Consider the following 13,685-nt stretch of genomic DNA (forward strand, 5'->3'; position numbering starts at 1 on the left):
AAAAAGTAAGGACACCAAAACGAACTTGTATATACTTTATTAAATAACAAAAGTACTGTGTTCGCAAATGCAAATGTAGTATTAAGAGCTGTATAAACAAAGACACCAGGTGAACCGGTTTAGGCATCATATTGAATTAAATGTAACTCAATGCTTGAAAATGTATCACTGACATAAAACAAATTAATTGCATTTTTAAATGAATTAAAATGAAATAAAAGGTATTTTATTAGGGACAGTATAAAGAAAAAAAAAAAAAAAAATCACAATGTGAACAAAGGTTACGGCAGCATTTCAGTCACACATTTTGTGAGTTTTGCACAAGACCCAAATGATAAAATACGTCTAAAATCTTACATCATCTTTCCCAAGAATATCAAGATATCAAGAAATTTAATACATGCTGTTGTCTAATAAAATAAGAAGGTAAAAAAGACACTCCAGACAACAGAGCATTGCAGGTACAGAACGCACAGTCTCACATTAAAAGTTGAATATATCCATCTGTGTGTGTGCTGTGAGTTGTGGGTTGATGTATGAGAGAGAGTCATACATTGGTGAGAAATACAGGACATCAGATCTCTTTGATTCTAGCTCAAGGTTTGTTGATCTGGCCAGCGAACAGAATGGTTCCTGAAAGAGAATGGATACTTTTATGTTAGGCCCGAAATATGCTATATGCAACAATAAAAACACAGACGCTAGCCACAAAAGCCCAGTTTCATACCCTGTTGCGTTCCGTGTCAGACCATAACGCAATTACGCATAACTTCTCAGCGCTCTACAAGGGGGTGCTACAGCGAGCATTAGCGTAAACAAAATATAAATAAAGTTGAAGTTAAGAGTCTTGGATGCATGTGTGTACCTGTAGGGTTGTGTCTGATAAGAAACAGGAACGGTCTGTCCACGGTCACCCATGAAGGAGAAGATCGAGCAAACAAGATTGCAGCTGAAAAGAGAAAGAGATCAAAGGAATGAAAGGTCATGACCTCAGCTGCAGAGTCTTTCTGGACGACCCATCCACATGAGCTACTAACAGCACTAATTTGCATGAAAAAGAAAGTTGTGGATGTTTACAAATTGTGTTTAACTGGAAAAGGCATTACTTTAACAGTGTGAAAACCCACAAAATTCAAATAATGTATTTTTCGTAATATATCACTCCCATCAGACGCATGATTTAAGTTATGTATAAGTTATGCACCAAAGTTTATTACTTAATAGGTTTGTTCAAATCTATTATTTGTGTAACAATAGTAGTGGTTACCATAGTAACCACTACTACAGACACTCATGAACTTACTGGTGGCAGCAGAGGCTTTGGTTCCGTCCTCATTGACTTCTATCTTGGCTTTCTGCAGTGCTTTGGACACATAGACCGGCTCTGAACCTATTACACACACACACAAAGTCTGCACTTAGCATAAAACCTTGTATTCATTTAATTAAATATAATTCTATAATATATATATATATATATATATATTCTTGTTGCACTGTAATTTGTCATGGATAGTATTTTTCTGATGCAATTGAAACTTTATAATGCAGCACTTTATTAATACTTTAACACTATTATTCATCTTTGTAAGTTGCTTTGGATAAAAGTGTCTCCCGAATGAATAAATGTAAACATACTATAATAATTATTTTTAAATAATCTTGAAATAATGTATAATGTTTTGTTACTTATATAAAATGAATACAATATTAAGAAATATCTAAATAATACAGCAGAACATAATGAATATAAATACAAAATATATTTTTCTTAATTATTTAATATTTTCCTAAAATATGTATTATTTGTCAGATTTATAATTATTTTCTTGATATAGCAGAATATAAATAAAATGTTATTTTGTATTAAATGAATACAATATAATATTAATACAGTAGGAAATAATAATGATGAATAATGAAAATATATACAAATATAGTTATAATATATATATATATATATATATATATATATATATTATAATTATATTTGTATATTTTTTTATAATCATAATAATATATAAACATATATTTATAAATAATTTATATTGTAACTTATATTACTAATATTTACTGTGTATATATTTAATTTAGATTGCATTGTATTATAATACAATTATTATAATTTGTATTATTTTGGGCTATCAAACAATGAATTATATAAATATATGATATTATGATATCATCATGCATGTATGTAATGAGTGTATATTAGGGCTGTCAATTGATTAAAAATTTTAATGGAATTAATTACATGGTGTCTCGACTAATTAAATCACATTAATCTCATATACAAATATTTGCTGAGAAAGCCCCTCATATAACAATAATTCAATATATAATGATGAAATAATTATACATAGTTACATTTAAATATAAAAAAAGTATTTATATATATATATATATATATATATATATATATATATATATATTCAAATAATTAAAATGCATTTCATTCTTGTGGCAGAAGAGTTAATCATCGATAAGGCCAATCAAAAAGTGGCTTTAGAATACAATGTATTGTTTACTACCATATTATTGATCATAAGTCAATCATTGACACACAGTTCACAGCAATCCATTACACAAGTGAATTTGTCAATCAGTTGGAGATTTATTATGAGGGCTTGTTTAAGGACCGTCAATTTACACCTGCGTCAGACATGCTTGTATAGCGTCTCGAGTGCGTCGCATCATAAACATAAATGTTTAGGTCACTGTGTCAAGTTAAATATTGTTTAATACTCAATCTTTAAACACATCTTGAGATCTCTTAGTTTGGATTTGCGCTGCATGAAGTGTTTTGAACGCAAGAACGTAACGCATGTCTGTGTTGTGCTGCTGCTGAAGTGTTTTGTTCACTGTATAAACTGCGTGTTGCCACACAGCTGAAGTTTGAATTACTGCCCCCTGGAGTAAAGAGGTGGTACTACAAGCTTGAATTTCTCATGAATCTTCCTTATTACTGCCGGGGGCATTGCGATTAATTGCGCACAATTTTTTAACGCGTTATTTTTTTATATAATTAATCACAATAAATTAACGCGTTACATCGACAGCCCTAGTGTGTGCGCGCCACACACACACACACACACACACTTTAAAAAGAATATATGGAGTTTTCTATTTTCAATTGATACAATATAATATTAACTTAAATATATTCACCATATTACAGCAATACACACACATAAATGTACACATATTTGCAATAATACTGAGTGGCTGAAACTATCTGTGTTCTTTTTACCTCAAGCAGGTACCCTACACTTAGCAAACTATCCATCAAATACAGTATGTGAGATTAGAATATTATATATTTATGGAAGGCAAGAGATGTTTATGATGTTGTAGGTATCATGTCCTAATACTGATATACTTACTTCATACTTAAGTCATCACTAGAGAACTACATGGTACATACTTGGACAGATTACTAAACGAAAGCCAATTTTGTTACAGCAAATTATTCTTCAAAAGAGAGTCAATACATCAGACTGCCACAAGGGGGCAAAAGAAAGACAAACTTCAGGTTGGAACAGCTGCATGCATGACTTCAGGTCTAGAACAGACTGCTCACAAAACTCTTCCTTCCTCTGGTTGATATGAATCTTCTGACACAGCATCTGTCTCTCTATATACATTGTACTCTTAAGTGAATGGTCACTCATTAGTATTTCTGATGTTACTGAACCCTTTTCTTGCTGTAAATCAGACTCAATGTGGTTAGTTAAAAGCAGAGAGGGAATTATAGAAATAATTCAAAGGCTTTGGAATGTCATTCGGAGCAGTGTGGTACTGGGAGTGTCTCTGGATGGAGACCAATGAGCTAACAGTCACTGTGACTCACATCTTCACTCTCTACTCTCATGATTCACTGGCTACAGTTCACAGTCAACAAACAACAACATCTTTTGCTCATACACACAGATGCATATTGTTTTTTAAAAACATTCATAAAAATATGCTTTGAGCAAACACAGCTTGCGCTGTTGTGCATGACTGACAGCTGTCACTCACTCAGGTGTCTGAAATCAGCTTTATCCTGATTGAAGATGTCTTTGATTCCCAACGCTGTGAGAGGACGCTCCAAATCCACCTCTTCCTCAGCTGTGAACCTGCTCACATACAGACAAACAGACAGACAGCAGACAGAGAGAAATTGTAAATGTGCTTGTCCATGTTAAACTTACAGTCACAGTGCTAGGTGGTTGTGAGTGCATTGCTATAGGTGCTTTAGGTGGTTGCTATAGGTTTTTTTGAGTGTTCTGATAGTTGCTATGGGGTTGTTAGGGTGTTCTGGATGGTTGCTTTGCAGTTGCTAGGGTGTTCTGGATGGTTACTTTGAAGTTGCTATGGTGTTCTAGAGGTGGTTGTTACGGTGATTTGGGCGATTGCTATGTGATTGCTAAGGTGTTCTGAGTGGTTGCTATGTGGTTGCTAGGGTGTTCTGGAAGGTTGCTATCTGGTTGCTAGGGGGTTCTATGCAGTTGCTTGGGTGTTTTAGGGGTTGTTGCTAGGGTGTTCTGTTTGGTTGCTATGTGGTTGTTAGGGTGTTCTGAGTGGTTGCTAGGGTGTTCTGGGCAATTGCTGTGTAGTTGCTAGGGTGTTCTAGGGGTGATCTAGGTAGTTGCTCTGTCATTGCTAGGGTGTCCTGGGCAGTTGCTACATGGTTGCTAGGGTGTTCACTATGTAGTTGTTCCTGTGTTCTAGGTGGTTGCTATGTGGTTGCTAGAGTTTTCTGGGTGGTTGCTAGGGTGATCTGGACATTGCTGTGCAATTGCTAGGGTGTTCTGGGTGGTTGCTACATGGTTGCTAGTTTGTTCTGGGTGGTTTCTATGCAGTTGCTATTGTTCTCTAGGTGGTTGTAAGGGTTTTCTGGGTGGTTGCTATGGTGTTCTAGGGGTGGTCGCTATATTGATCTAGTGTGTTGCTAAGGTGTTTTGGGCATTACTTTGTGGTTTTTAGGGTGTTCTGGGTGGTTGCTAGGGTGTTCTGGGCCATTGCTATGCAGCTGCTAGGGTATTCTAGGTGTGGTTGCTACGGTGATCTGGGTGGTTGCTTTGTGATTGCTAGGGTAGTTCTGGTTGGTTGCTATGTGGTGGCTAGGGTGTTCTGGAAGGTTGCAATCAGTAGTTGCTAGGGTGTTCTAGGGGTGGTCACTAGATTGTTCTAGTTGGTTGCTAAGGTGTTCCTATGTGGTTGTTAGGGTGTTCTATGTGGTTCCTAGGCAGTTCTGGACCATTACTGTGCAGTTGCTAGGGTGTTCTATGGGTGAATGCTATGGTGATCTAGGTGGTTGCTATGTGATGGCTAGGGTGATCTGGATGGTTCCTTGCAGTTGCCTAGAACACCTAGGTATTTGCTATGTGTTTGCTAGGGTTTTCTGGGTGGTTTCTAGATTGTTCTGGGTGGTTGTTTTTCAGTTGCTAGGGTGTTCTAGGTGGTTGCTAGGGTGTTCTGGGCATTGCTATGCAGCTGCTAGGCAATTCTATGGGTGGTTACTGCGGTGATCTGGGTGGTTGCTATGTGATTGCTAGGATGTTCAGGGTGGTTGCTATGTGGTGGCTAGGGTGTTCTGGGTGGTTTATCTGCTGTTGCTATAGTGTTCTAGGTGGTTGCTATGGTTTTCTGTGCATTGCCATGTGGTTGCTAGGGTGTTCTGGGTGGTTGTTTATTGGAAAAGAGTTCACCACCAAAGCCTCCATGTCTGGTCTCTACATTTTGCAAGGATCCCTCCTTCAGTGTCTGATTATGTCTTTTTTTTTTCACTTGTTTTATAGAGGTTTCAAGATGGCGCCACAGATGGCTGCTTCGGTGTGGAGCTCTATAGCGTTTTTATTACTTTTGTTTGGTTGTCATGTTTTTTGTCACGCTTTCCTGATCAGTTTCACCAGGGATGAACTGCTGAAGTTTCTGATTAAACTGCTGAATATACCTGAAAACGTTGTTTCGCCAGTGTTTGATTATTCTGACTTTTATTAGACATCTTAGTTGGAGGTGCAGCGGTGCTCTACAAGTGCTCCAAAAGAGGCACATGAGGGAAGAGAGCCGACTTGCTTGTAAAGCTTTGTCAAGGCAGCTTTAGGACTATACATCTGGCGAATGTCTGCTCCTTTGCCAACAAAATGGACAAACAGCTTCTGCTCACTCAAACAAATAAGGACATTTCTATCTCCGCTGCTCTGTGTTTCACAGAAACATGGCTGAATGAAGCCATCCCAGACAGTGCGTTTCATCTGCCAGGCTTCCAGCTGTTCAGAGCGGATCGCATTGCAGAATCATTGGGGAAAATGAGAGGCAGTGGAACATGCTTTTACATCATTGAAGATGTGCTGTCCTAGAAGCGTTCTTCAACAACTGTAAACCTTTCTACTCACCGCAGGAGTTCTCCTCGTTTATTCTGGTAAGTGTTTATATCCCGTCACAAGCGTGCGTGAACGCAGCACAGAACTTCTCCAGCAGAAGTGAGGAAACGTGCAGGAATCACTCTGGACCCCACACACCCTTCACACCCCCTCTTTGAACTGTTGCCCTCTGGCCGGCGATACAGAGCACTGAGCACACCGACATCCAGGCACAAGAACAGTTTTTACCCACAGGCCATTTTCCTCATGAACAATTAAACTGCACATACCCCTACCTTGCACGTACATTACCACTTGCACATGTACATACCCCATTCTGTTATAGGTCCTATTATTTGTTTGTCTAGTTATACGCTTGCCTTGTTTTATATTCTGTGTCTCACTGTAATGATCTGTGTGCACTTGTTTCTCCTATCACCAAACAAATTTCCAAAAATCCAAGTGAATACGTAAGGATCATTTTGACAACATGTGTCTCACTTTGGCATCAGGAGGCGCATCCTCCTCTGGGCCAGTTGTTTGGTCCAGCTTTGGACGGTTGCCGTGGAGATGTGTGGCAAGATTGCAGACAGGGGCGTGGCATCCTCTGACGGCAATGCAATGAACATACTCATGCTGTTGCCCTGATAGGGCAGTTCAATCACCGTATACCTCAATCCCTCTGGAGTGCTCGTTTGACCTGCATAGACAGAGAGAGAGAGGGGTAAGAGAACAGTCAGTCAGAATCAGGCACCGTTCACTTTCATAGTCCAGCATTATCAAAATGGAATTGCAAAAATAATTATTTTCAAACAAGTTTCCCCAGAACACTCCCGTCTTCCATTGGTTGATAAACACACAGTCCCACCCAAGATTCATGCCATTGGTTGTGTTAATGTTGCCATGTCTGTCTGGTCAGAATGCTCAAACAAATAGAATAGTTTTCACAGTGTCACACTTTTCGGGAAATCTACCTATGAATAGCATTCTAATAGCATCCATGTTAAGCTTGGATAGGAGTAAGCATCAGCTTTAATGTTGTCGTAAAAAAAAAAACAGTCTGGTGATTGGAGACTACAGCTATGTAGGTGGACAGAGACACTTGGGTTTTACATTAGAATTCAATTAATTCACATTTGACTCATTTCAGTCCCATATGCAGGGTTCTGAGGAATTGTTAAGTTAAACTAGTGCAGCGCTCCCAGCTATTAAAAAGTAGCCACGTCTTTATTGCATTGCAATTTCTGGAAAACAAATCCACACACAGCCAGACAACTGCACGGATCACTTTACTCTGCAGAATATGATTACATCTCACCTATGTTAAGGACTAAGAGTTGTGACATCATGGGCACTTTGTACGATTTTCCATCTCCTGCTGTGAAGCTCCTCAGTTTGGTGTTCTGGCTTTGGAAACGTGACTTCCACAAGCCTTTGAAATAAATGGAATTTACAGCCACTAACCGGGTCGTAGCCGGATCCAACATATCTGGCGAAACAAGACTGGGAATATGGCCTGATAACAAAAACAATAATAATAATAATAATTATTAATAATAATTTACTCTAATTAAAAATAATATTATATATATCAATATTATAATTATAATGAATGCAGTTTAAAAGTCCACATTGAAATATAATATACAACTTTTTTTGTTTTACCATTTTTAATGCTGATAACATAAAAAAAAAATTGTATTGGTAAAATGCAAAAAGAAAATTCACGAGTGGACGCATATTGGTGGACTAGTATAAATAAATATACATTTACGCAAGTTTACAAAATACTATTGACTAATAACAGCTCTAATCAAAGCTTCTTTATTCCTTAATATCCAATTTAATTCATTAATCCAGCCTAGAAATGTCCCTCCATTGAGTCTGGTGTGAGAAGAGCAAGCCCAGAGGTCAGAGGTCAACATGAACTGTACCTTTAGTGCTGTTTTTGACCCAGTCATTTATGGCATCTGCAGCCTTCTCTGGGTCGCTGTAGTCAAGACTTTGACTCTCGCACAGGAAGTTCTCCCTGTTGGCTGTCAGGAAGTCTTCGTGCATGCTGAAACCCTCTTTGGGGAAGAGCGCGTTGGCGATTGTCACAATGTCAGCGTTGGACTTGGACGTCAGGGACTTGTGCAGTTTACGCAACATTTTATATGGACCTGAGAGAGAGAAAGACAAACACCAAACAATCTTTTGCGGTGCCTGGATTCAACCAGTAAACTGCAGGAATAGTTTGACTCAAGAGTACAAATTTCAATGGGATCACCTTTTCAATTTCAGACCACAAGATGGCTTGTGCTCAGCCCAAACTGTCTTTTGACGCCTCTAGCACAGTTGAATGCCAAAATAAATCCACAAGACCAAACCAAGCAAATATAAATAACAAATAAAGAGCAAATAGCCACCCACCCGTCTTCTTGTATTTGAGGCCTGTGATCAGTTGGCGCTGAGTGTCCCCGTGGGCCCCCGGGAGCAGCATGCCCAAGATAGAGGCCACGCCATGAGGGGACATGACCACATTGTCCTGCGGTTTGTCCTGGACCACACGCAAAAACACCTGAAGACCGAGATCAGAGCCTCTCTCTCCATACGACGTCGACTGAGGAACGGCACAGCTCAAAGAACACACCGACAACAACACAAACACATGCAGAGCGACACACATCGTGATGGACACACACTTGTACCTGAGACAGAGAGAAAGAAAACGGGAAAGTCAATAAATCAAGTGCTCATAAAAACAACAATACTGGTTACACTATATTGATAAGGTTCTATTTGTTCACATTAACAAATGCGTTAGGTGTCATGCACTAATAATGAACAATCTTATTTTACAGAATTCATCTTGGTTAATGTTACTTCATAGAAATGCAATTCTTCAGCGTTAATTCATGTTAGTTTATAATGCATTAACTAATGTGAACTCGTACAACTTTGCATTTTAAAATGTGTTTCTTTAAAAGTATTGTTTAAAAAAAAGCATTAGTTAGTTCATGTTAATTGATTCTAATGATAATGTATGTTTTTTTTGTGGGTTTTTTTACAGTTAAGGGTCAATGATTAATTAATTTAGTTTTTTTTTTTGGTTTTTCATATTTTAAAAACTATAAAAATCTTGCATATTTTTTACAAATATTTATGTCAAGTTCACATGTTCTTGCCACTAAAATATGTGGTGCAACTGTAATATTTATTAAAGCATAGAATTACCTTTACATGCATATTTAATGCACAAGTTATTAGTAACACAATGAAGTGTTTTGAAAATGAGTTTTGTTATTTAGATTTTTTTTTTAAATCTGTAGTAACAGGAGTTATTTAAACATTGATATTTTTCTTCTTTAAAACCCATAAAATATAGGGACTATTCTACACATTGTATCAGCGATTCATATTTCAGACACATAAGTTAAAACAAATTAAGCTAGATATTTTACATTAACATTTATGCATTTGGCAGACGCTTTTATCCAAAGCGACTTACAGTGCACTTATTACAGGGACAATCCCCCCGGAGCAACCTGGAGTTAAGTGTCTTGCTCAAGGGCCCAACAGTGGCATCTTGGTGGTGCTGGGGCTTGAACCAGCACCACCAACCCTGAGCCTCAACCACTGAGCCATGTGACTTCAAATAGTTTAAAACATACACACTATCAATATATTTGACTAGCATTATTTATAGGACTGCATGGGGATTAATATGAGATTTTAAAAAAGACCAGAGCACCATCAATTCTATAAAACAAAATAAAGCCCTATGAATAATTAAATATATAATATATATAATAAAATATTTAGCCTAATAAAATCCCCATCTATATTTCTATACAGTAGCTTTTTATTACTATTATTATTATTTTATCATATACATAATTCATTCATTACAAACAATCATTCTTAAACGGCTTGTCAACAGTCAATCAAAATGGGCCCTTTTGCACTTAAAAGCACATTTCTGGTTTTATTATGAACGCTCAATATGACAAATACATATGACATAGTTATTCTGTCAAAAGGCAGAAATAAAACAATAATTGAAAAATCAAAACAGTTTTGCATATCAGTTATTGGAGAACTAAGCATTTAAAAATAAATTATATATATATATATATATATATATATATATATATATATACACATATACACACACACACACACACACACACACACACACACACACACACACACATATAAAAACAATACTCAAAATGTATGATTTAAACCCATCTACCAACAAAGTTTTCAATGACCCACAGAAACCCTAAAGCTATAATAAACATCAATAACAAAATATAATTCAAGGTTCAAACCTTCCAGGACAACTGACATGAGACACAGTCTTAAACATCTTACAACATATCCACAAACCACATCACAGATACTGTCAAAGATCTCTGAACACACCAACGTTTCTCTCAGTTCACTAGATCTAATCAGTATTCTCCAGGACAGAAGGTTTTTCGACTCTCTTTGTATACCACGATTGCACAAATGTTTCTCTCTATAAGAATGGCTCCAAGCAACACACATTGCCACACTCCTCCTGTCTCTTGGATCTTTCCACACACACACCCCTGGGCTATTCTGTTTCCTGTCACACAGGTTTGCAGCTCTGGAATTTATTTGATTAAGGAAAGTGTGTGTGTGTGTGTGTGTGTGTGTGTGTGTGTGTGTGTGTGTGTGTATTATATGAAGGCACAGTTGAGAAAGAAACCAAAACCATGTGACTTCTTCAAATAGTTTAAAACATACACACTATCAATCCATATCTTCAGGAGCGATATGATAGGTGTGGGCTGGAAACAGATCAATATTTAAGTCCTTTTTTATAAAGAATTATCTTCCCTGCTCGCAGTGCTCAGTAGGTGGCAGTATGCATGAAGAATGCAAATCGGCAAAAACAAAAGAAGAAGAACTCTTAGGAGGTTAGAGCGCTGTTTGAAAGTAGACGTTATAGTAAAAAAAAGGACATACATATTCATCTGTTTTTTTACCAACACTTATGTCACTTCTGAAGACATGGATTTAACCACTGAAGCCTTATGGATTACTTTTATGCTGCCTTTGTGTGCTTTTTTGAGCTTCAGTTGTGGTCAATTGCATTGTATGGACCTACAGAGCAGAGATATTCTTGTAAAAATCTTTGTTTGGGTTCTGCAGTAGAAAGAAGGTCAGACACATCTGGGATGGCATGAGGGTGAGTAAATGATGAGAGAATTTTCATTTTTAGGTGAACTGTACCTTTAAGAACGTTAAAGAGGCGGAGTATAGTATAAACACATTAAAGTTCGTTTCCTTCAGGCAACTTTTTATGGCGGTTTCAGCAACTGTGATTATTTATACACTTTAAGTCCGAGTCTGAACACAAATAGGGGCGGGGGTCTGTGACTGATAGACAATAACCCTCCAAAACAAGTCAACCAACACAACGCTCTATGTAAACTGTTCCGTTATATCAATAATAAACCCAATAACTAACATACAGGAACTACACACACAGCAGCGCACCCGCACGTAACTAATACCTGCATTAAGATTCAACAAACGGAGTAGTCTGTGAGATGCAAAATAAGATGTAAACTTAAATAAAATGCTTCACTGACCTGGAGGCGCACCTGGACTTCTTTAGAAACGCAGGTAACTGAAAACGAGCCTCCGTTTATTTTATGTCTATCGGTAGCGACAGACTCCGCCCTCTCCACCAGTTTGGAGTATGAATATTATTGACGCTATGCTGACGTCACCATGAGCGTCCAATCAGACATTCTACTTAATATTCATGAGGAACGGCTTCGCCATATTAGGATTCGTTCACCCGCCCTCTAACCAGTGCTTGCCAGCCGCTAAGCCAATCAAGTAGGACTACGGTACGAGTGTCCCGTTACATTATTAATATTCAGTAGTCCAGCCTACAGCATAGTAGGATTCGAAAATCCTACTATTCGAAAATCCTACTATGAAAAAAAAAAGCCCTACAGTGAAAGTTTATTTAAATTCTCATCTTCTCAATCTGGAATTTACACCCACGCGGAAGGACGTGGGTTGCTATTATTAGCGCCGTCCTAAAATTATATGTATTTAAAAAGCAATAAAATTAGACCGCACGTGTTGTGCAACTGGTGTTTTGTTTTTTAAAAGTACAATGCAAATACCATGGCACATGAAAATGGTACCCATTCTAAAGTTTTTTTGGACATGTTAATATTGCAACATCATGATACCTCGAAGTATGTTAAGCAAACCATGGTTTTGGTGATACTACTATGCGTTGTGCAAGTTCCACGTTTTTCTATGTAGTACATGGAGTAACTTGTAAATATAATGGTGTATGCATAGGCCTATGTTAATCATTACCATAGTTTCTGAACTTGCTATTATGGTAATCCCAGAAAATAGTATTCTTTGAAGTACATTGGAGTGCCATAGTATACAAATGTGGTATTCATACAGTACCATAATTGTAGCATCTGAAACTATCACTATACCATGGTACAGCCACAGAACATTTTGTAAGGACAGGTCTATAAAATGGTGCATAAAAAAAATCTATAGTTCACCCAATAATGAAAATTCTCAAAATCAACATTTACTCACCCTCATGTCATTACAGATGTGTATGACTTTCTTTCTTCTGCCGATCACAAACAAGGCTTTTTATAAGAATATCTCAGCTCTGTAGGTCCATACAATGTCAAAGGGGTCCAAAACGTTGAAGTTCAAAGAGGCAGAATAAAAGTAATCCAGAAGACTCCAGTGGTTTAATCCATGTCTTCAGAAGCGATATGATAGGTGTGGGTGAGAAACAGATCAATATTTAAAACCTTTTATACTATAAATGCCCAGACGGTGGTGATATGCACTTATGGTGCATTCACATAAGAGTTTAAACTAGCGTTCGCGCGAGTAATGCGAACCCATGTGTATCCCCCCCTCTCTTCCGGACAAGGACAGGAGGGGCTTCTATGACAAACTATCTGTCTGGCATCAACCATGGCCGATATCACAACGATTGCTGCTCTGTATCTGTTGTGGGAGTCCCAGATACGTTGACATTGTGTCATATAATTCCAGGTGCCCACACACCGCTACAACCATTTTCTCATCCATTTTTCCTGATTTCTTCTGCTACTACGTCAGTTACATCCAGACAATCTCAATGCTGATAGGCTTTCGCGAAAACACGTCATGCGGATATTTCACTCGAATTAAGCGATTTCGCGTTTTCGCTTCGCGCCATTCGCGCCGCCTGCTGCGATTTCGCCTCTACTTGCGTCTTTGCATTGACTTTGTATGTAATCGCGCCGCCGAAACGCTCGATTCGCGTTGTATGTT

The 13,685-nt window shown here is 37.8% G+C and overlaps 1 protein-coding gene across 1 annotated transcript; it reads right to left on the minus strand.

Annotated features, from left to right (window-relative positions):
* Positions 1 to 32: 32 nt before the first annotated feature.
* Positions 33 to 12,056, minus strand: LOC127631889 (glia-derived nexin-like). Its single transcript, XM_052110285.1, has 9 exons — positions 11,957 to 12,056; positions 8,760 to 9,037; positions 8,282 to 8,509; positions 7,666 to 7,863; positions 6,849 to 7,047; positions 4,021 to 4,118; positions 1,304 to 1,390; positions 866 to 949; positions 33 to 633 (listed from the first exon to the last, which is right to left on the minus strand). The coding sequence occupies exons 2-9, from the start codon at positions 9,013 to 9,015 to the stop codon at positions 596 to 598; spliced, it is 1,188 nt and encodes a 395-aa protein (XP_051966245.1). The 5' UTR covers positions 9,016 to 9,037; positions 11,957 to 12,056; the 3' UTR covers positions 33 to 595.
* Positions 12,057 to 13,685: the final 1,629 nt, after the last annotated feature.

This window comes from Xyrauchen texanus, chromosome 38 (assembly GCF_025860055.1).
Source record: "Xyrauchen texanus isolate HMW12.3.18 chromosome 38, RBS_HiC_50CHRs, whole genome shotgun sequence".
NCBI classification, from domain to species: domain Eukaryota; kingdom Metazoa; phylum Chordata; class Actinopteri; order Cypriniformes; family Catostomidae; genus Xyrauchen; species Xyrauchen texanus.

Coding starts and splice junctions, on each gene's coding strand:
- LOC127631889 (XM_052110285.1), bottom strand. CDS start 9,015: ATGTGTGTCGCTCTGCATGTGTTTGTGTTGTTGTCGGTGTGTTCTTTG. Junction 8,510..8,759: donor CCTCAAATACAAGAAGACGG/GTGGGTGGCTAT, acceptor TCTCTCTCTCAG/GTCCATATAAAATGTTGCGT. Junction 634..865: donor TATCAGACACAACCCTACAG/GTACACACATGC, acceptor ATTCTCTTTCAG/GAACCATTCTGTTCGCTGGC.